The sequence below is a fragment of the Halichoerus grypus genome, chromosome 7, assembly GCF_964656455.1.
Source record: "Halichoerus grypus chromosome 7, mHalGry1.hap1.1, whole genome shotgun sequence".
Classification (NCBI taxonomy): domain Eukaryota; kingdom Metazoa; phylum Chordata; class Mammalia; order Carnivora; family Phocidae; genus Halichoerus; species Halichoerus grypus.
Genome location: NC_135718.1, coordinates 144204313 through 144227664, shown reverse-complemented (window position 1 = coordinate 144227664; position 23352 = coordinate 144204313). Strand labels below are relative to the sequence as shown.

The window sequence follows — 23352 nt, the reverse complement described above, 5'->3', positions numbered from 1 at the left end:
ATAACCCGTACTATATTAGGCGTGCATAGTACTATGGGAATTTACAGAAGGAGCATTCAAAAGTTCGTCTTAATGGGGCTGATTTCCAAAACAGAAAATAATCTCTTCAATCTCTGAGGCTTGCATGATACCGTCCCCCTCTGGCCTGCCTAGAGTTTAACAGGGATTCTTCTCTGGAATATCAGGATCGTGCCAACAGTAGGACAGCAAATAAGACTGGTTAAATGACCCAAAGGCTGGCATGCACTACGTCCCATTAGGTCATCTCTGGCTCAAAGCCAGAACGAATAAAAGGGTTCGTTCCCTGGTGTAAGCGCAGAGCCGGGACGAAAATCGGGCGCCAGCCTCCACGTCGGCTTTGGCTCCTCCGGAGGCCGCCAGTCACATGACTCGGACCGCGCCAGCCTTCGGCGCCTGGGTCGTTCCGCGCGTGCGCAGCGCTCCGGGGCGGCGGGCCCGAGCGCGCTGACAGCTTCCGGTTTGGTTTCCCCGCCCCTGCGTGGCTAAAGCAGTGCGGGTTTGGCGGTGGAAGCCGTGGGGTGGCGGGGGGCAGGGCGTGGTGAGGTGAGGGGGGTGCCCAAGCGGGGTTCCCGGAGCTATGGCTTGCTCCATTGTCCAGTTCTGCTACTTCCAGGACCTCCAGGCCGCCCGGGACTTCCTCTTCCCTCATCTGCGGGAGGAGACCCCCTGCGGCGCCGTGCGCAGGGACCCCAGTAAGTGCCCCTAGCTTCGCCGCTCCCTTCCCCCGATCCGCCGCGGCCCCTGCTCGGCGGGTTCGGGTCTCCTAGCCGCCCTGCAGCGCTGCCCTCGGGGAGCCTCGTTCCCCCCGCGCTTCCCTCTTCGCACCGCGATGATCCCCTGCCCTCCTCGTCCTACAGCTCCGCCCCCCCGGGCGGCGTCGGTGTTGTCTTCCTCTCGCCCAGCTTTCTCCTGAGCCACTCGCCCTCTGGCCAGAACTGCGCCTTGCTTCCTGTCGCCTCTGCCGACCCCACTCCCCTCGCCTTCCTCCCCAGCTTTCTTTCCGAGTGCCCTCTCCATTCCCGCCCCCCCCCTCCCACGGTCCCCTGTTCTGCACGGCTTGCTCCGTGTTCGCATCCTCCTTCCCTTGCCTTGCCTGCTGTCAGCGCTTTCCCCCGGTACTGCCTCAACCCCCCGCCCTCTCCTCCATCCCTGGGACTGTGGCCTTCTGCCACCCTCCCTCCCGAAAGTGTTTCTCATCGCCCGGTCTCCCTTCTTCTAGCCCTTCCCCCCCTTCAGATGTAGAGAATAAATGTCTGATTGACAAGTGGGTGACTCCTGAGGTGGTGAGTAAGCGTCTCCCATATAAGGAAAACCTGTCAGGAAGTGAGGGCGAATTTCCAGCAGGAACTAAAATTACAGCAACACGGCCAGGAAAAGTTAATTTCCTTTATTGAGCTGAGACGCCTTCAACCTGTTATTATCATCAGACAGTGTTAAGTAAGCCCTTATCCAGGTAGTATAAAATCCCAAGTCTGGTTATTAGATACTGCATAGTTTCTCAGAATTTCCCACATTTCTCCTGTTGAAAGGGTGTGCGTTTTGTGTTTATTGGTTTCTTCGTATTTCCCACCTGAAGCACGTCTGGTTTTGTAGTACCGTGCTGTCATTTTTGTGCTATACTGGATTGGTGATAAAAGGCCCACTAAATGAACTCCTTCCCCTTTCTTTTTTCTTTTCTTTTTTTTTTTTTTTTTAAAGATTTTATTTATTTATTTGACAGAGACACAGCGAGAGAGGGAACACAAGCAGGGGGAGTGGGAGAGAGAGAAGCAGGCTTCCCGCAGAGCGGGGAGCCCGATGTGGGGCTCGATCCCAGGACCCTGGGATCATGACCTGAGCCGAAGGCAGATGCTTAACGACTGAGCCACCCAGGCGTCCCAACTCCTTCCCCTTTCTTAAATATAGAAGAAATCAAATCAGAAGTATCTGTGAATATTTACTCTGTGCTCATCAGTAGTGCTGCAAAGCAAGTAAGTTTGGTGGTCGCTACCATCTAGGAGCTGTAGTTTTCTGGGACAAATAAGTTAGCAGCTGCCATACGGTGTGATTGAGATATACACATATGTGTGTGTATATACCCGTACACATACGTATATGTATCTGACATTAGCGGACACTCCTTGAAGTGGTGATATGTAAGCCCACCTTTGAAGTAATGGTTAGATGCATAGGGGAGAGGTAATAGAATGTGCAGAGGAAAGGAAGCCTGAAATGAGTGACATTTAGAGAACTGAGAAGAGCTGCGTGGCTAAAGAGGAGGATGTGGGGAGATGAGGCCGTAAAGGTGATAAGGAGTTTGATCAGGAGAAGCCTGTGGAGGTAGTGGGATGCCTTTGGAAGACTTTCAGCAGAGAAATGACACGGTCAGTTTGTACTCAAATTCATCAAAGTTTTTGAATACCTTTTATGCACTTTGGTAGCAGCGTGGCAAGATGGGAAGCAGGGAGATTGGTGGGAGCTTGTTCCAATAATCCAAGAAGCCGTGTGAGCTTGAACTAAAATCACGCCCAGGACTTGAGAGGAAGAGATAGATTGGAAAGCTATTAAGGAGGTAGAATCTACAGGACCTAGTGAAGATCCAGTGATGGGGTTGTAGCTGATGAGTGAGGGCGTTGAGAATGCCTTTGACTTGGGCAAGGGTGTTTAATGAGAGAGAATGAAGGCTATAGGCTTTGGACCTTTTGCATGTGAAATGTTTGTGGTATGTCCAAGTGAGGGGGTCCAGTTAAACACAATCTAGAGGTCTGAAACTTAATAAGGATCCCGGGCCAGAGATGTTAATTTGGTAGTTACCAGCCAAAAGGGTCAGTTCGGTGAACTGAATACTGAAGATGTACCCTTAGAGGAGCCTGATGTTTAAGAGTCATGTAGAGGTTAATGGGAAGAAGACAGAAAGAGAGGAAAACCAGGTGAGAGCAATGCCCGGGAGCAGAGGGAGGAGAGGATTTGATGAAAGGGCGGTCAGCAGTTGCAGATGCAGCTGAGGTAAGTTAAGGTAAGGATGCAAAAGTGCCCATTGGTTTTGGGAAAGTGGAGGTGACTGGGACCCTAGGACAGTTTCCGTGGAATGGTGGAGGCAGAAAACGTATTTATAGGCTATTGAGGAGGTAAAAAAAGAAGTTGACTTTTTCAAGGAGCCAGGTTATAAAGGATAGTGGATACAGGACTGTGGACAGGGGATGTAGAGGAAACAATACATTTTCTCTATCCCACTGCCACTCCCCTGCTCTTCTTTCACCTGGGCAATGGCACCAGTCTTCTCACAGAACTTCCTGCTTCCACTGTTGGTTTCTTGTAATTATTTCCCAAAAGCAGCCAGAGTGAGCTTTTAAAGACAATTTAGATCATAACATGCCCCTTTATAACTCTATGGCCTTCTATTGCACTTAATATAAAATCTAAAGTTCTTACGTTGTTTATAAGGCCCATGTGGCCCCGCCTCCTGCCACTTCTTGCACCCCATACTACTCTCCCCTTATATTTTTTTAAGATTTTATTCATTTGAGAGAGCACAAACAGGGGGAGAGGCAGGGAAAGAGGGAGAAGCAGACTCCCCGTGGAGTTGGGAGCCCAATGTGGGGCTCGATCTCAGGACCCCAGGATCATGACCTGAGCCGAAGGCAGATGCTTAACCATCTGAGCCACCCAGGTGCCCCTCTCCCCTTATTTCTTGTGCTTCATACACACTTTGTTGTTGTTAAACCAGTCAGGCTCATTTGTGCTTGAGGCCTTTGTCCTTGCTCTTGCCTCTGCTTTGGATGCTGTATGCAGATCTTTGCATTTTAGCCGCATCTGGTTAGTCAAGTCTCATCTCAGATGTCAACATCTCACAGAGGCCTTTTCTGGTCACCTAATCTAACATAGTCATTCCTGCCCCCTTGATCACATTTGTTACTCTATCATATTGTCTTACTTATTTTTATCACTATGTCTGTGTTGTCCAATATGGTAGCCTCTAGTCACAGCTGGCTCTTGAGCCCTTGAAATATGGCCAGTGCTACCAAAGAACTGAATTTTTAATTTTACTTAATTTAAGCTTAAATTAATTAAAATGTGCCAGATGCAGCTAGTGCCTACCATACTGTATGGCACAGTTACAGGTGCTAAAATTTAGGCACATACAGGTTGACTACTTGTCCAGGGTCACACAGTGAAGTCTAGTCTAAGGATATGAACTCAATCCAGGCAGTTGGGGATATATAGTTGTACCCCTAAGCATCTGGATTAATTTGGAATATGCTTATGGGTTTACACGTGTAATTTAATTTATTACCCTTTTAAATCAAATTCTTAGGTTTGTATATATTGGTATTATTGGGGCTATCAGCAATTCAAGTAGAAAATAAATGGAGAAAGAACCTCTTAACCAGTGAGCCCCTTTGCCAAACCGATATTTTACAGTTAAAACAGTGCTTTAATTTACAAATAAAGATCATCAAAATATCTTGTCCAACTCTTGATAATTTATTTGGAATTCTTGGGATGACTAGCGCTATGGATTTCCATAATCACTGCGGGTCTTGTTTTGTTAAAAAAACAAACAAAAAACCAGGTTTTATAAAGAGCTCTTCATTAAGACAATCTGAACTAAGCAGGTAGGACCTGCCGTAACCTACTGATGGTGTTTGGCCTTGCTTTGCTTCACTTTTATTAGTGTTATAAATGATTATTGGGAAGGGAGTCATGAGATCATTTTATATTCCTAGCTTATAGTTTTAATTTCTTATCCCAGTTCATTTTTAGGGGATATGTAAGACCAAAACAACAACAATGATAATCTTGAAGGCTTATTAGTTGGTTTAATTATTTTAATGTGGACAGCTGGCATAGACCTGATGATACCTGGTTCCTGGGCACCCAGAACTCAGAACTACTCTCCGTATTTGAATTGTCAGAGAACAACAGTATGACATTGTTACTTTGTGTCTTCAATTATGAAATGAGAATATCTTCTATGGCTTTAAAGATTTTATTTGTCAGAGAAAGAGCACACACAAGCAGGGGGAGTGGCAGGCAGAGGGAGACGCAGATTCCCCGCTGAGCAAGGAGCCTGATGCAGGACTTGATCCCAGGACCCTGGGATCATGACCTGAGTTGAAGGCAGATGCTTAACTGACTGAGCCACCCAGGTGTCCCTCTTCTGTGGCTTTAAAAGAGATCTTGAACCCTACTGTTTCCCAATGTTTACATTAGTGATAACTATTAATAATTGTTTCTACTCAATCAGATGCTATTTCAGGCAAAAAATTTGGTTTCATACTTTGAAATTTCAGAGATGGGTAGTAGTAGGGGTCCCCACATAAACTACGGTGGCATAATTTCCAGTGAGACTGGATTTTTAGACCAGAACTTTCTGATATTTATAATTGAGTTGGGCAAAAAAAAAAAAAATACATGTACAGAGAGGGAGAATCAGAATATTTGGAGGGAATTAGAGTATTGTGGATCTCCTAATTTACTTGATAAGAAAATAATTTCCTAGTGACATACTAAAAAAGTAAGGCAGCTTTCCTTCTTGCCTCTTTTACCAGAAAGATAGAAGATAAATCATGCAGGGAATTACGTTGGCACCATCAATTAAAGTCATGTTTTTATATAATCACTGAGCAAAGTGTGCTTTTTAGGATAACCTGAAATCATGGGGTCACTTTACATGATGGGATATTACAAAGGGCATAAAATACCCATTTTTTATGCTTCGTGAAAATGCTTTCTCTTGTTTGAGATCCTACTGGGGGGAACATTTATAGGAATTTCAGAAAATTTATGGAGTTAATGGATTTTGTTAGCAATTTAAAATTGGAAGAGGCTCTCACAGATAAAACTTGTCAATGAGGAAATTGAGACATGCATAGTCTTTAATTCCTTCATAGAGCTAGTGTTTGTTGAGTACTTCCTATGTGCTAAGCACAAAGTAGTCTTAAAGGGTGAATAAAATAGGTCCCTCTCCTCAAGGAGCTTTCAGTCAATCAGTCAATAAAGGAAATAAGCATGTAGAAAGAGTGTTAAAGTGTTATCCTGTAATTTGGCACATGATGGTTGGAGAATGAAGGAGTGTTAGTTCAGTCTATATAGGGGACTCAGGGAAGTTGTCTTAGAGGAACTGTCATCTTCACCAAGGCTTAATTGTTTAATAGGTGCCCATCAGGTGGAGGGGGATGTGAAACACGACGGGGTTCAGAAAGCTGCAAATAGTAAATTGTGGGAGAGTCGAGTATGGTGAGGGATGAAGCTGCAGAGATTGTCAGGAACTTAAATTTTATGCAGTAGCAGGGTCATCAGATGGAAGTTAAGAGTACTTTGGAGCTACATGGAAATTTGCCCAAGGGTTACTTGGAAACAAGTAGTTTTAAGTAAATTAATTTCCATTTACTCTTATGAAAGTACCTACTTTTCTACCCTGCCCTTCTCCCACTTTACTAAAGGCTCACCTTTCACACATTCTGAATATTATTATAGTAAGTTGTTCCAAGGTGTTTAAAAAAACTTCCCCTTTAATCGGTGCATCATGAACTCCCCCATCTACCTCATTGAGACATTTCCAAATAATTTTTGCTGTTTATGTTCAATAGTCATCAAAATTTGTGATGTATGTATGTTGTTATTCTCAGTTGTCAACTTCTAATAATAATTGCAATAAGTCAAGAAAAATTCTAATATGTGGAGTCTTACCACAAGAAAACTTAGTTCATGTTTTTGCAGAGAAATTATTGGATTAATAATAAAAATATATTAATATTACATTAGAATAGCGCTCTGGAGGAAATGGAATGGAAATAAGAATTTAAGGAGAAAAAAGGACTTATAAAATTACTTTTAGAGAACATGATTTTTTTTAAAAGGTTTTATTTATTCATTTGAGACCTAGAGAGAGAGAGAGAGAGCATGAGCAGGGAGAGAGGCAGAGGGAGAGGGAGAAGCAGGCTCCCCGCTGAGCCAGGAGCCAGATGTGGGGCTCGATCCCAGGACCCTGGGATCATGACCTGAGCCGAAGGCAGACGCTTAACCATCTGAGCCACCCAGGCGCCCCTAGAGAACATCATTTTTAAAAAGATGTTGGTGTGTATCATTTCCCTATAGTATATAGAGTCCACTGAATAAATTTAAAGGGATGGTATACATTTATATTAAAATGTGCATGTTTATTGTAATAAGAAATTACATCCTTTGTGCAAGGGATACATACCATTGAAAACCTCTTGGGGTGTATATAAACAAAAAGTTTGAAGGCAATCTTCTATAGGGCTCAGTCATTCCCAGTCTTTTTTTTTTTTTTCCATCATAGCACACATAAAAAAAGACTTGGTATCTGAATAGCGAAAGCAATTTTGAAAAAGAAGAAAAAAGTTGGAGGACTCAGACTTCTTGATTTCAAAACATTACAAAAACTGCAGTAATCAAAACCATCAGAACAAAGTAATCAAATTGGTACTGGCATAAAGACAGACAGACCAGTAGGCTAGAGTCTGGAAATAAATCCTTGCATATATGGTCAGATGATCTTTGACAAGGGTACCAAGACCACTCAATGGGGAAAGGACAGTTTCTTCAACAAATGGCATTGGGAAAACTGACTGCATATCCATATACAAAGGAATGAAGTTGGACCTTTGTCCTACACCATATACAAAAATTAACTCAAAATGGATTAAAGACCTAAATATAACAACTAAAACTGTAAATGCTTAGAAGAAAACATAGGGGAAGACTTCATGACACTGGACTTCATAATGAGTTCTTGGATATAACACAGCACAGGCAATGTAAGCAAAAACAGGCAAATGGGACTGTGTCAAACTTCCAACATTTGTGAATCAAAGGATGGGATCAAGAGTAAAAAGGCAGCCTATGGAATGGGAGAAAATATTTGCAAATCATGTATCTGGTAAGGGATTAGTATCCACAATATATAAAGAACTATAGCTCAACAGTAAAATAAACTGATTAAAAACTGGGCAAAGGACTTGAATAGACATTTTTCCAAAGAAGCCATATAAATGGTCAATAAGCATGAATAGATGCTCCATATCAGTAATCATAAGAGAAATGCAAATCAAAACCATAATGAGAGATCACTTCACATCCATTAGGATGGCTGTTACTAAAAAAAACCAAAAACAGAAAATAACAACTGTTGGCAAGGATGTGGAGAAATTGGAGCTTTACACTGTTGGTGGAATTGTAAAATGGTCCAACTGCTATGGAAAATATTGTGGAATTTCCTCAAAAAAAACCCCACAGAATTACTGTATAACCCAGCAATCTCATTTCTGGGTATATATCCAAAGGAGGTGAAAGCAGTGTCTCAGAGATATTTATACACCTATATTCATAGCAGCACTACTCACAAAAGCCAAGGAGTAGAAGTAATCCAAATGTTTATTGATGAATGAATGGATAAACAAAATGGGGTGTGTGTGTATGTGTGTGTATATATACATACACACCATGGAATATCATTCAGCCTTACAAAGGAAGAGAATCATACAACATGCTACAATGGGAATGAACCTTGAGGACACTATGCTAAAGACAAATGCTGTATGATTCCACTAAAGTAATTAAATTCATAGAAATGGGAAATAGAATGGGGTTACTGGGACTTGGGAGGAGGGAGTAAAGGGGACTTTAATGGATATAGAGTTTCATATTTGCAAGATGAAAAAGTTCTAGAAATCTGTTTCACAACAATATGAATATACTTTGCACTACTGTACACTTAAAAATGGTTAAGATGGTAAATGTTAGGTTATGTTTTTAACATAATAAATATGTCAGTTAATATGGTAATAGAGAGATTGGTCATACAAAATAAATAAAGCTGCTCATGGTGGGAAGTGACCTGCTGGAAGTTCCAGTAGCTCCAAGCCCTACCTGGCTGTCTTGAGAGATGAGAGGATTAATATCTTGGTTCACCTGTAACCTCTTTGTGGTTTACTAGGAGTCTCTGCTATAGGCAGAGGGTAACCATTGATGGTTTTAAGTGAAAGCATAGCATTTCAAGATTTGAGCTATGGACAGATGGATTTGGTGGCTGTGAAAAGAATACGTTGGGTAGTTCAAAGCTGGAGGTAGGTGACTTTGGGAGATGTTTATAGAAGTCAGATGCGGGCCTTCAGAAGTAAAGACAGAACTAAGGCAGTAGCAATGGTGATGGAGTTTGAAACTTGCTGGAGTTAGCAGTGGCAATCTATAAAAAAGGAATTTGAGCCGAGAATATTAACCAGCTAATATTTTGGAGACATTTTTATGTCAGCAAAGAAAGAATGGATGGGAGTGGTGAGTCAAAGTGGAAGTAGAATGACCAGTTGGGTGGCCATTGCAGTATTCCAGAAGGGGAGGTAATCTTACATTGGTATTCCTCAGGCATTATTTAATTTTGTTTAAAGTGACAGTCCTGGAATTATAAGACCAAGTATTTTTTTATGACTACTGTGCTAATACCATTTGGAACTATAGGGACCCTAAATGAACCTTCCTCATGCAAAAGAATCATTGAATCCTTTGATTCAGTGAATCCTAGAATCCTTAGGTGTGTGCTGTGCCCACATTTCACCTTTGAAAAGAAGACCAGAGAGTCTTTCAAACACAGATCACTTTTCTTTGTACCATGTGAGCCTAGGTCTCACATATAAATTGCCCAGAAGAGAGAATGTCAAGAGAGAGTTAGTCATCACGTTGCCTTTTTTTTTTTTTTTTTTAATAAGACATGAAAGCCACCTTCTGGCTACTCATCCCACCTTCTAGGTGTTAAAACTTTAGTGTTACGCTGTTCAGTATGGTAGCCACTAGTCATATGTGGTAATTTAAATTTAAGTTTAATAGAAAATAAAAGTAAAAATTCAGTTGCTTAGTCATACTAGCTACTTTTCAAGTGCTCGTTGACTACATATGCCTAGTGGATACCTTACTGGATAGCACAGATCTAGAACACTTCCATCATCAAAGAAAGTTCTGTTGTGCTGCTATGGTGAGAATGCTCTGAGACCTGCTGCTTGGGTATTTATTTTTAATTTTATATTATCTCATTCTTGTAAAATATAATTCTGGAACTTTTTTTTGTTGTACTTAATTATTATAACGTCAACATCTTTCCGAGTTTGTATATGTAACTCTATAGCATTTTTTTCTAATGGCTGCATGGTGTTCCAATGAAGACTACCAGGCTATATTTAACTATTTCCCTATTAATGAACATTTAGATTATTTACGAAATATTTGCTATAAGAAAATGCTCCAGTAAGCATCCTTATGCATGTATTTACGTAGGATATTGGTATTTTTTTTTTAATTTATTTATTTGAGAGAGAGAGTGAGTGAGAGAGAGAGAGAAAGAACAAGCAGACTCCCCACTGAGCAGGGAGCCCGATGTGGGGCTCCATCCCGGGACTCCAGGATTACAACCGGAGCTGAAGGCAGATGCTTAACTGACTGAGCCACCCAGGCACCCAGGATATTGGTATTTCTACATGTACATTTCCAGGATTGGAATTGCTGAATAATAGAAATTCACATTTTAAATGCTGGTTACAGTTGCCAGATTACTCTAAAAATTGGTCAGGTTCATTCCTATCCATGGTGAATAGAAATGCCTATTTACACACACATACGTTGTCATTTTGTGTTATCAGTTCCTTTGACTTCTGCTTTTCTGATAAGTGAACAATTGTTCTCATGTGATAAGATTATTGTCAGGCTTTACCTGTATTTTTTAAAAAGCAGCAGGTAATAGCAAAGTTAAGCTGGTATTGGAAGAATTTAAATATAAAGAAAGTTTTCTCACAGGGACTAGTTGAATATTAGAATGGGTTAAATAATAGTGTTGAATTGGCTTCTTTAAAATATGCAGAAATTAGCAATAGCTAGCATTATTTACATACCTTCACCCACATACTGTAATGGCACACCCTTACCTTCCAGTAAGGTCACTTATTTGACAACAGGGGTCATTAGAATCCTAGAACCGAAAGGGCCCTTAAAGATCTAGTATTATTTAGTGTTGGTGGTTTGAAAGAAAGAAACTCTGCTTGCTGAAATGGGATGGCCTCATTTTAGATTGCTACGTATTTTTATGTGTTGAAAAGAATATGCTAATACGAAATTTATTTTCCCATTTCCCTAGAAATAGAAAAAGATTAATAATTCTGAAGCATATGAAATTAACCAGCTTCTCTCTTTTTTTAATCTATATCTTTTTTTTAAAGATTTTATTTATTTATTTGATAGAGACAGAGCACAAGCAGGGGGAGCGGGAGAGGGAGAAGCAGGCTCCCTGCTGAGCAGGGAGCCCGATGCGGGGCTCGATCCCAGAACCCTGGGATCATGACCCAAGCCGAAGGCAGACCCTTAACCGACTGAGCCACCCAGGCGCCCTGCAGCTTCTCTATTCTTTAGTTATTTTTTACTTTGTATTGCTACGTGATGGGTTCTTTGCCTTGGCCAAGAAGAACTGGCTAAAATTTGTTGAAGTTCTTGAATTATTTACAAGTCATAGGTTCTAGAGGTTTTTGCTCCTTACAGAAACAAGTACATTTTCTGTTTTTTTCTTGTCTCAGAAGAGTGGAAATGAATGTGCTTCTGTGCTAATAAGATCTTTTATTAGACCATGGAGATTAAGTTTTTCATTTCCTAACATTTAATGATTTCAGTTTCTCATTTAGTTTTTGATCTTGACATATTCATATTGGAAAAGGCAAATAGTGCCAAATTAATTGCCCACTTCAGGATTCAATTTCCTTTCTAGCTTCAGGTTCTTGTTATGTGAGGAACACACTCAGTTTATGAGGACAGACTGTTCAGAAGCAAATCACAATAAGATATTTTTGGAATTAAAAAGAGCTATGGAAAACAGAAATTGAATTTCTTATTTGAGCTTTTGTTGGTGGAATAATTCATTCACTGGAAATATCCTTAAAAAAGACATCTGTAATTTTTGATGACTGAATTAAAATGTGTTTTCTCTGTGTTTCAATGACTATATCATTTATCAAGTAAGAGACTGAATAGTTTTTTTTATACCAGTATAATCTGAGCTCTTCAGGGAAAAAAATTCTTTCCAGAAGGAGATGCAGTTACATTTTGCATGTTGAAGTTAAAGTCACTGGTTTTAGGGGCACCTGGGTGGCTCAGTCATTAAGCGTCTGCCTTCGACTTGGGTCATGATCCCAGGGTCCTGGCATTGAGCCCTGCATCGGGCTCCCTGCTTGGCTGGAAGCCTGCTTCTCCTTCTCCCACTCCCCCTGCTTGTGTTCCCTCTCTCACTGTGTCTCTGTCTGTCAAATAAAATCTTAAAAAAAAATAATAAAGTCACTGGTTTTATTCATTCAGGCAAAACGTTGAACTTGACCATGATAAGAACAACAGTTTATGCTTATGTTATCAATTCCTCTAGACCGTTCACAATAGTCATCTTCAGTGACAGGCTAGACCAAATAGATGTGCTTTAAGGCTAAAATACACATCAGATTTTGAAGACTTAGTAGGGGGTAAAAAGTAAAATATCTCATGAATAATTTAACATTGACTGCATATTGAAATGATATCTTGGCTGTATTATATTAAAGAACATCTATTAAAGTTTTGCCTGTTTTTTTTCTTCTTTTAAAATGTGGCTACTAGGGGCACCTGGGTGGCTCAGTCGTTAAGCGTCTGCCTTCGTCTCAGGTCATGATCCCAGGGTCCTGGGATCGAGCCCTGCATCGGGCTCTCTGCTCAGCGGGGAGCCTGCTTCTCCCTCTCCCACTCTGCCTGCTTGTGTTCCCTCTCTCACTGTCTCTCTCTGTCAAATAAATAAATAAATAAAATCTTTAAAAAATAAATCAAAATAAAATGTGGCTACTAGTAAATTTAAAATTGAATGTGTGGCTTGCATTATATTTTTATTGGACAGTGCTGCTAAGTGCCTACCAATGATTGAAGAGTCTAACTGGAGAGAGAGTAGAAGGGTGGTGGCAGTCAAAGGAAAAAAGGATATTTAGGATCAGATTCGATTGGCATTAAAGTTTATCATTGAAGGTGGTGTTCTTAGAGTAATCCATGGACAGTCTGCCTCAGGTTTGCAGGGTGAGGCCAACCCTGAAACTTCAGTCGTCCCTAATTCATTATTTACATTTCTTTTTTTTTTCTTTTTTAAGATTTTATTTATTTATTTGACAGAGAGAGACACAGCGAGAGAGGGAACCCAAGCAGGGGGAGTGGGAGAGGGAGAAGCAGGCTTCCCTCAGAGCAGGGAGCCCGATGCGGGGCTGGATCCCAGGACCCCGGGATCATGACCTGAGCCGAAGGCAGATGCTTAACGAAGGCAGACGCTTAACGACTGAGCCACCCAGGCGCCCCCATTATTTGCATTTCTTGCAGAGCTTTTAAGGCTACCTAGAGAGAAAGGAAGCTGCAGAAGAGACAGTAACTCTGGTTTTATTAAGGCAGTGAGTGTGAATCTCATTCTCTTAGTTTTTTGATCAATTTTGTTGAATTGGACTTCAGCAAAATGAAAGACATAGGAAGTTGATGACAGTTAAAGATTTGCTTTTCAGAGATTGGGTGCTTGCTTCTTACTTAATAAATGAGGAAAACACTTAAAATTACCTTATAATTTAGTCTAGCCTTTGACTAAAATGAGTGCTACTTAATTCAGTGAGCAAACTGGGTAAGTGCCATTGGCTTTATGATTTAGTGATCTGTGGAGTGTTTGGAATTTTTACACAGGACCCTAACCACCCCAGAGTTGTATGTTCTGGTGCCCTTATTCTATAATACACTTTGTTAAACTGATTTACCACTTAAGTTATACCACAGCTTGGTACTAAAATTCAAAATCTCCTATGGGTGATTTTGTTACAAGTTGCAAAAAGAGTTACCAAAAAACTCCTATGGGCCAGGGTAATTTTAATCTATTTATTCTAAGACAATCATGGTGAACTATTTTTAGCTTTTCTTTATAGTAAGTGATAATAAAAAGTTAGTGTTATTTTGTCATGAGTACGTAGAATTTATAGATCTTAAGGTCTTAAACTAATGGTTCATATTGACATTAAACAGTGTACAGTTTTTAAATATATGTTAAATACGTTGCTTTTGTTATCCACAACCTTGATTAAGGATCAATTAAAAAACACTGATAATGGGATCAACTGAAGAACACCAACCTTCATAGAAAAGTTACCAGAGGGAAAGACTGCCTGAATAAAATTGTTCACCTGAATGGCAACTTGATTAGACATTCATCAGCTATTTTTTAATATACACCATTCTTTTTTTTTTTTTTTTTTCCAATAATGTGCTTGGCCTGCTTGCATAGTTTAAAGGCATAAGAAGTAACCTTGGTACAGTGCTAAGATTCCAGCACTTTCTAACAGCCGACAGTAGCTGTCAAATAGCAGCCTGCAAAATAGTATCATGATTTTCAACAGACCGCAGAAGACTGCAGAATTTATATTACCAGCACAGAGTAGAAATAGACATAAAGGTAATGCCCAGTTTGCAAATGTTTCCCTTAAAAAAAAAAAAAATGTTGGGGCGCCTAGGTGGCTCACTAGGTTAAGCGTCTGCCTTTGGCTCAGGTCATAATCCCAGAGTCCTGGGATCGAGCCCTCCATCGGGCTCTCTGTTCAGCGGCAAGTCTGCTTCTCCCTTTCCCTCTCCTGTGATCTTTCGCTCTCAAAAAGATAAAATCTGTAAAAGAAAATAAATGTTTTCCATTTTTAAGTTGACTAGAATCTAGAATGCATTTTCTTATAGTATTATAAAGAGACTTAGGATTCCAGACCAACCCTCAAACACATCTTTAACATTCCTAATAGTTCTGTTTCACCTTCCTTTAAACTCTGTACGATGACTTTAGAAAATGTATTCCCATGATAGGAGGAGATGCCTGATTAAGTCCCCTTTCTCTCTTGTTAATAGAAATTTCTCAGTCAGGGGCCTTGAAAAATGGAAAAAAAACTTTCTATTGAACGCAAATATATAAAGAAAGTATTTCTCAAGGACTTCTCTTCCTGGATGTTTTGAATTACGGCATTAAGAGATCCTGGATCTCTGCAGGGGCAGGAAATCCAAATTGCTGTGTCTTGTGTTTGATTGTATGAGTCATTTGTGAATTGAGTCAGGTACTTTTTATTCCAATATAGAAGGGAAATAACACATTTTTCATAGTATCGTACAGCATTCAGCAGAGGTTATGTGCACCAAGTAAGCTCTTTGAAGGCTTATTTGCTTTTGTTTCTCCAGCACTTAGCACAGTGGCCAACACACAAAAGATGTTGTGTTTGTTGAATGAATGAATGAATGAAGAATCATTAGCTGGCCCCATGAAGTGCTTGCAATTCTACATGGTCTTTCTGAGATTGTGGTATTTTGATACATTCTTTTTATAGCAATATTAAAACCAAATCCCAGATTTTAGAGTGATAAGCTTTTTGAGGTGCTTTGCTTTCTCGAACAAGAAAAACAGCATTTTCTAAAACTCTGTAAATGGGATGGCTTAGTTGCCATCAGCCCACAATAAGGCAGTTGTTTTTGGTGTAGTGGAAAAATTAGCAGAATAAAGAAATTGCCTAAGTGAATTAGATTGCCGAAGAACAAACTGTAATTTTCCAGGTTATGAAAAAAACTTCCAAATCTTGATATCGAGGGAATGCTTCTATTTTAAAATAATATGTAATAATCTTGCTTTGGCCTTAACTGTAAGCCCCATGTTTCCTAATTTTTATGCCTCTTCATAAGCCATAGGTGAAGGAAGTATAGCAGAATACTTGTGAGCATGGGCTTTGGAACTCCAGAAGCCCTGATTTGAAACCCCACTCTGCCACTTAATCCTCTGTGATCTTGGTGAAGCTATATAAACTAAGTAATCTGGTTTTCTCATTGTAGTAAGGGGATGATAGAGAATCTTTGTCTTGCTTATGTGAATTAATGTCTATAAAGCACTTAGACACATGGAAATGCTGAATACATGTTAGTTGTTGCTTGATAACTCCTATATGTGAGTTACCCCTTTTTGCCTTTCCTCATGTTGACCTTTTCTTCAAGTATATTTGAAAAGTTCCTCACTGCTTTTTAAAGACTTAGTTTAAGGTGACTCCTCCCTGTGTTTTGTCATCTCTCTCACTCATCCCTTTTATGGTAGTTGTTACAGTACTCACCACCTACTATAGTTATGTGTTTGTCAGCTACATTAGATCACAGAATCTTTAAGGACAAGGAATATGTTTGAATTTTTCTCCGTTCCTACTGTAGGGCGTGGCACATGGCATTTAACAGAGTATTTGTTAAATTATTTAATTGACACGTATATGGAAATCTTCTGTAAGTTGTGCAGTGCTAATCAGATGTTTTAGGACTTAATATAGGGCTAGCAATGTGCTTGGCATGTTAGGAAGTAGTTACCTGGTATTTGAGTACCAAAGATGAGAATATTATCACAAAGCTAATTGAGCAATGATTCCAAATACCAGACTGTTAACTTTCTTATCATCTATATGTAATTCATTTTAGCAGTTTTTAAAACGTTATATATAATTGGAAGTTGTATTTGTGTCCTTCTTACTGTAAGCATCCTAGATAGCAGGTTCAGTCCCATCTTTTAAAATGATTCTTCCCTAGAAATTTGAAGCTGATTGGTTTAAATACAATATTTTATTTATATTTTGTATTTTAATGGCTAAATCTTGAGATTAGCATTGAGAACTTGTGTATCAGGCACTGAGGACTTTAGTATGCTCTTTGTTTTAAATCCTTGTAACAACCCTACTAGATGTAAGCACTTCTGTTTTCCATGCTTTTATGGAGATAAGTAAAGCTTTCAGATATAGGGTAACCTGATGGTAAGTGTGAGATCCAGGATATGAACCTAGGCAATCTTATTCTGGGGCCTAAATTTATAGTTATGTAAGGGCCTGTTTTTTCACATTTTCTTTGAGCTTTATCTGTTTTTTTAATTTAGTTTGAGGTAATATATATAAAATATCTAATATTTGTCTCAGAGTAGTTGCTCAAAAAGTGATAGCTTTATTCCTCCTTTTCTGATACAAGAGAGAAACTCAAAGATAATTATAGAAAAACAAGTTAATAGGAGCAGTTTAAGGGATCATAATCCCCATACCTATGAGATTTTTAATTCTTTGTTTCAGTGTTTGTTGAACACCTTCTTTTAATCTGAGAAACTGTTCTTATGTGTAAGAAATCACAGAGTATTGGAAAATATCAGAAATCGTAGATCTTTTGTTTCAAACTTCAGGTTTTTTTTTTCATTGATACCTTGTCTTATGAAAAGATAAGTTCCATGAAGACCTCTGTGTGGAATTTTAGATGTGTTTTTGTCACTTATATTTAATTTGTCTCATGTCTGAGCAACAAATATTTGTCATTTTAAAGATTCTTAAAATTCACTTTTGTGGTTTGGTTTAAATGTGGATGAACCTGATATCCAATATCTTAAGATCCGAATAACTTGCAGTTTTACTATTACATAGATTTGGAAATTCAGGCCAAATGTTTCCTAATTATTATTACATATAGCAAAATCCTGCTGTTGTATAGTTTACCTTTTTCTCTTCCTTAATACCAGCATTATATTTATATAATACATATTTATGTAATATTTATATATTAGGTGTTGGTTCTATTATGTTTAGAGATAATGTTTAGTAAAATATTTCAAGCTCTGTATTTCATGTAAGCACTTTTCATCTTTTTTAATAATAGGTAAATCAAACTGGGAAGATGATGGTTGGGGAGCATGGGAAGAAACAGACCCCCAAGAACCTGTAAGTCTTTATAAATGTGTGCATGCTTGTTGAAAGTGGCATTTTCTGTTTGTAATGATGGTGGCATATTCCAGTGTTAGGTTGACATTTTAAACCCTTTATCAAGAACATCTTTGTGCTTGCTTAATAGTACTGAAGTAGATACCTTTCTTAAGGATTTAATGACTTTATAGTTAAGCAGGCTAAACAGAGAATAACTACTTTAGGATTCTTTCTCCTTCATTAGTTATTATTTTAGACTCCTCCACTTAACTCATTCAACATATATTTGTTAAGTGCCCACCATATTCTAGGCATTTTTCTAGGTGCTGCAAGTATAGCCCATGAGTAAGGTACTTGAAATCCCTGTGTGTATTTTCAGCTATGGGTAACAGAAAATCTAACCTAAACTGACTTGAATAATAAGGACATTCATTAGCTCATATAGAAGGAAGTCAGGGTAGTATTAACTCATAGATTGGTTGATCAGGAGATTCAACTATGTCATCAAAGATGTAAGTTCTTTCCTTCTGTCTCCTCTGCATATATGGTAGTGTTGACTTCATCCTAAAGATTGTTCTTCTAATAGATGGGGTATGCCACCATGTTTCTTCATTTATGACCAGACGGAGAAAAAGACTAGGGCTTTCTGTGATTCTTACAGGAGCAGGGAACAACTTTTTCAGAAGCCTCTAGAGAACCTTGCCTATCTCTCTTGGCCAGAATAAGGCCAGACAGTCATTTCTGAACTGGTCACTGGCAAGGGATATCAGATTTTTCATCAGTCAGCCTTGCCATTCCCTGGAGTTGGAGGATTAAAGAGTCTGCTTCTCCTGAGGCCCATGACTACAGGGGAGGAGTTGATATCTGAACGAAATCAGGATTTTTTATGAAAAAAGAAGAATGAACATACATATTGGATAGGTCTTCTAATCATCCCTGTTCCCAGCAGCTTATACTTAAGTGGGGAGAGAGGAATTTTTTCAAAAAGAGAGATAAAAGTGTCAAATAGTGGTAATCAAAGTTACATAGAGGATTCAAATGGTGATGTGGTAGCAAGTGATCAAGGGACTACCATAGCTTGGGTGGAAGGCTTTTCAGAGGATGCGACATTTGAGCTGAGGTCTGAAAGACAGTAGGGAGCCAGTGTGGTGAAGATCTGGCAAAGAGCATTGCAGGCCAGGGCAACAGCTCATGCACGGGCCCTATGGCAGGACTGGGCTTGGAGTTCAGAGGACATAAAGAAGGCCAGTGTGGCTTTGCAGGACTGAGAGGCTATGAGATGAGGTCAGAGAAGTAAGCAGGCCTGAGGTAAGGCTTTGTGAATTTGGAGTTTATTCTAAATGTGATAGAAAACTACACATAGCTGATTTCTCATTTTTAAAGTTCATCTTGGCTGCTTTTTGGAGTTGAAGTAGGAAGCAAAAGCGGAAGCAGGGAAACCAATTAGGAGCCTGTTGTGATAGTGTAGTTGAGAAATGATGTGACTTACATTAAGGTGATATCAGTGAAAATGAGAAATTGATGGATTCAGGATAAGTTTTAGAAATAACAGTAAGACTTTCCTATAAGTTGGTTGTGAGGGCTGAAGGGAAAAATAAAATCAGGATTAACTTCTTTGATCTGGGATATGGTGTGGAGTAGGTAAAGCATACTTAATAAGATACTGATACTCCCCAAGACTGGGTAATAGGTACCATTCTCTTCATTTTTGTCAATGTTTGAAAATATCCATAAGGGGCGCCTGGGTGGCTCAGTTGGTTAAGCCACTGCCTTCGGCTCAGGTCATGATCCTGGAGTCCCGGGATCGAGTCCCGCATCGGGCTCCCTGCTCAGCAGGGAGTCTGCTTCTCCCCCTGACCCTCCCCCTTCTCATGCTCTCTCTCTCTCTATCTCATTCTCTCTCTCAAATAAATAAACAAAATCTTTAAAAAAAAAAAAAAAAAAAAAAAAAAAAAAGAAAATATCCATAAGTTGTTTGTTTTTTTTTTTTTTTTTTTAAAGCCTCCCAGATATTTGGCTTGAGCAGCTGGATGGATGGTGTGTGGTTTATTGAGTTGGGGAAGACTAACAGAGTAGGTCTGGGGAAGAAGTGAAGGATCATCGTGTTGTAGGAAGCAGAGCATGCTAATGTCATACAGATTTATAGAAAAGCTCCAAGGGGAGATGAGGAACAGGAAACCATTGCAGAAGGCCTCCTGGAGAATTGGGATGTGTTGAATAGGATGTAATGCAGCTCAAGGAACGTGGTTATGGCATCACTTTAGCAAACAAACACCTCGTTCCTTGCCCCTCTAGTGCTGTGTCAACATGGAGACTCAGCGGTCCTCTGTCTCTGTTTTTTACTACAGCTGATTGGCTTCTGCTTTCTCACGATTTAGACTGTTTCGTGGCTGTTATTTGTATCTTTCATTTATCTTGGATTCTTTTTCCTCTTTGTTTCACACCCAGAGCTCATATGAGGATTTGATGGGGTCTGTTCATCACTATCCAGTATTGGATATTTGCGGAGGGTGGGGCATAGTGTTCATGCCAGGCCACTATGTGGGATGTCAGTCTACCTGTCAATGCTGCCCTCTGGCCGGACACCACCAGCAGTCTGGTTAGCTATGGCAAGAGTGGGGAGTGGAAGGAAGGGAGAGGAGAGGTACGTGTAAAGAAGGTTGGAGGCTCTGCCTGGCTGGATATGAGCTAACCTCTCAGGGGGAGATGGCTGTGCTTTGAGAATTTCTCAGAAAGGGGTAGTGTAACTAGCAGCTACTTTGCATGTGGTGTTGGGTACATTTACTTTTAGTATTTATTTTCTAGAATCCTATAGCTAGTGACTATAATATGGCAAGCTCCCGAGTAAATGTGAGGTTTTCATGAATTACCTCACAGACATTGCATGTTAAAGTGGACACATGCATTTGTAAAAAAAAGAGGAGGTTCCACTGGGACAGTTATTGTAAAATACATAAGATGGTGCAGGTGCTGAGTCATGGAACTTACTTACAGACCCAGGGGCCCCCATCTTAAAGTGTCTGCTGTGCACAGTTGGTTCTTTTTGGAATGGATTTTTACTTGTGAGTGACGTAGTTGAGGAGTTGTATGTGAGGCTAGTTTTCCCCACGAACGTCCGCTACGTTTTCTCTGCTAATTTTAAGGGGGTTCGTTGACTGTTGGGTGTCATAGACCTGCTTTTCGGCTCATCTAGTAGTGTGCCTTCCTTAAGCGTACACTTCCTTATGGCATTACAACCTAATACAGTAGAAAATTACTGCAACTACAATTTGGGGTCAGAGAAGCAATAGGCCTGAGGTAAAGCTTTATGAATTTGGAATTTATTCTAAATGTGATCAGAAACCACATTATCTATTTCTGTTCGGGAAAGCTCACCTTCGCTGCTCTGTGGAATAGACTGTAGGGGGTCTTTTTATTAGTTGTGCCTCATACGCGTGAAGGTCAGGGGCCAGTTTATTTTATAGTATTTCATTTTGATGCGCCAGTGTTCCAGCTGGTTCTGGGCTATGGGGACAGTGATTCCTAGTTAGATTGTGTATGTTTTAACAGACTTCCTTTAAATCTGTTAAAGTGTGACATCTTCTCTTTATTGGCAAGATTATCCTAAATCTAGGAATAACATCTTTTAACTGTGTCAGTGAAAAGCTGAAATATGCTTCTACTCATTCCAAAATACATTAACTTACATGTAGCCCATTTCTTCATTTGGATAAGATTTGAATGTTTACCAATGGTCCTCATGGATGAGGGTAGCTTGTTGTTCTCTTTGTCTTAACTGATGTGCTCACACAGCGGATTTGACGGCAAGTGAAAGAGTTGACAACAATTCTGGGTGTACCAGTCATTCCTAGCTATTCTTATTATCCTCCTATGAACCCTTGTACCTCGTCATGATTTTACGTACATGGTGAAGGAGAAGGTATTTGAATGACAACAAAAGTGGGGCAGGACAGTGATATTGAGATGTTACCTGGGTGTTAAAATGATCTTGCTGTATTTAACAGTGCTTCTCTGAATTTGGATCCTGTCCTCAAAATAAGACAGCATCTTTGTTAAGGGAGACTGTTTGGTGAATGAGAACAAAAATGGCAGTGTGGCCAGGGGAAAAGGATATGACTTCTGCCTTACCCTGCAGCATCATCTAGAACTGTCCACACATAACATCAGTATGAGGTTTTGCGGAGTAAAATGTTTTATACCAGGGCTATTAGAATGTTAACACAGCTGAGGTAAGAGACTTCTGTTATTTCTACTGCTGTCTAGGATTATGAACAACTCCAAAGGCATAGCCAGCTCTAGAGGCATAACAAGAATCAGAGTAAATTTTGGCAGATGTATGAACTGCACGCTCTAGTTAAGGTAAGAGATGTAGCCACCTCATCAGGATGGAGAGGGAACTTTCCGCTGTCCCTTGTTAGGAACAGACTGCAAGCTCAACACCTGCCTGCCCTGAGAGTCTCACTGGTAGGTCTTGTCCACATTAAAGATGAGGCCAGTATTGGAACAAGAGAAAGGTCTCGAAATCAATTTATGGCTGTGTCGGGGTGCTGTAACTGTGAAAACAGTGATAGGGTTCTCCACCGTTGGGCTGTGGTTCTCCTGACCAGCAGAGGAGAGCAGCCTGACATTAGAGAGCTGGTGTGTTTTGGTGTTCGGAGGGCCGCGGTGGTGTGTAGGTGAACCATAGGTGGGGCAGCTCAGAGTAGAGAACAGCAGCAGCTACTGCCCTGGACGCTGACCTGGAGGCCAAGCGGCGCTGTCGCATCCAGCAGAAAACGCCGAAAACTTCAGGGTGCTTTTATCTCCACAAGCCTATAGCTCTTTGAGAGTAGTTTCTCATTTTTATGGCAGAAGAGAGTGTGGAGGGCTTTTATAATCAGAAAGATTTAGTACCAGTATGGACAAGGCTTTTTTTTAAGAAAGGAGAAGCCTCTTTAGCTTTCTGTGATTCTGAGATGTCCACTGTAATAAGTGCTCAGTAAAGAAAGCATGTTCTAATATCCTTTATCAGTGGGAGCCGCCACGGCCAAGACAGTATACATCCGTGACACGGGTAGGCTTAGGAACTTTAAGGATGACTTCAGTTAGAGAAGAGGACAAATGTCTTTCTCCTGTAGATAGTTCATGTCCGTATGAGTCCGCTCGGCTGCCGTAACAGAATACCGCAGACTGGGTGGCTTAACGGAAATGCATCGTCTCACAGTTCTGAAAGCTAGACGTTTAAGATCAAGGTGCTGTCAGAGTTGGTTTTCGGTGAAACCCCTCTTCCTGGCTTGCAGACAGACACCTTCTCACTATGTCCTTACATGGCCTGTCCTCTGCAAAGAGAGAGAGCAGTGAGTCCTGGTGTCCCTTCCCCTTACAGGGATAACCAATCTGTCAGATTAAGTCTCTGCCCTTATGACCTCAGACCTCATTGAACCTAGTTACCTTCTTACCTCCCGATAACAGTCACACTGGGGACAAGGGCTTCAACACATGAATTTTGAGAGGATACCACTGAGTCTGTAAAAATGCCCCAAATAATGGATCCATGTCAGGCATAACTCTTATGTGTGCAAGTGTGAAGAATAAGGTTAAGGAATTC

The 23352-nt window shown here is 40.3% G+C and overlaps 1 protein-coding gene across 1 annotated transcript in view; it reads left to right on the top strand.

The window, feature by feature from the left end:
* Positions 1-497: 497 nt before the first annotated feature.
* RAB3GAP2 (RAB3 GTPase activating non-catalytic protein subunit 2) overlaps positions 498-23352 on the top strand; it is a 97289-nt gene continuing 74434 nt past the window's right edge. Inside the window, exons 1-2 of the mRNA XM_078078378.1 lie at positions 498-713; positions 17722-17783. Of these exons, the coding sequence (XP_077934504.1) occupies positions 599-713; positions 17722-17783 (177 nt within the window). The 5' untranslated portion in view covers positions 498-598. The remainder of the gene's footprint in view (positions 714-17721; positions 17784-23352) is intronic.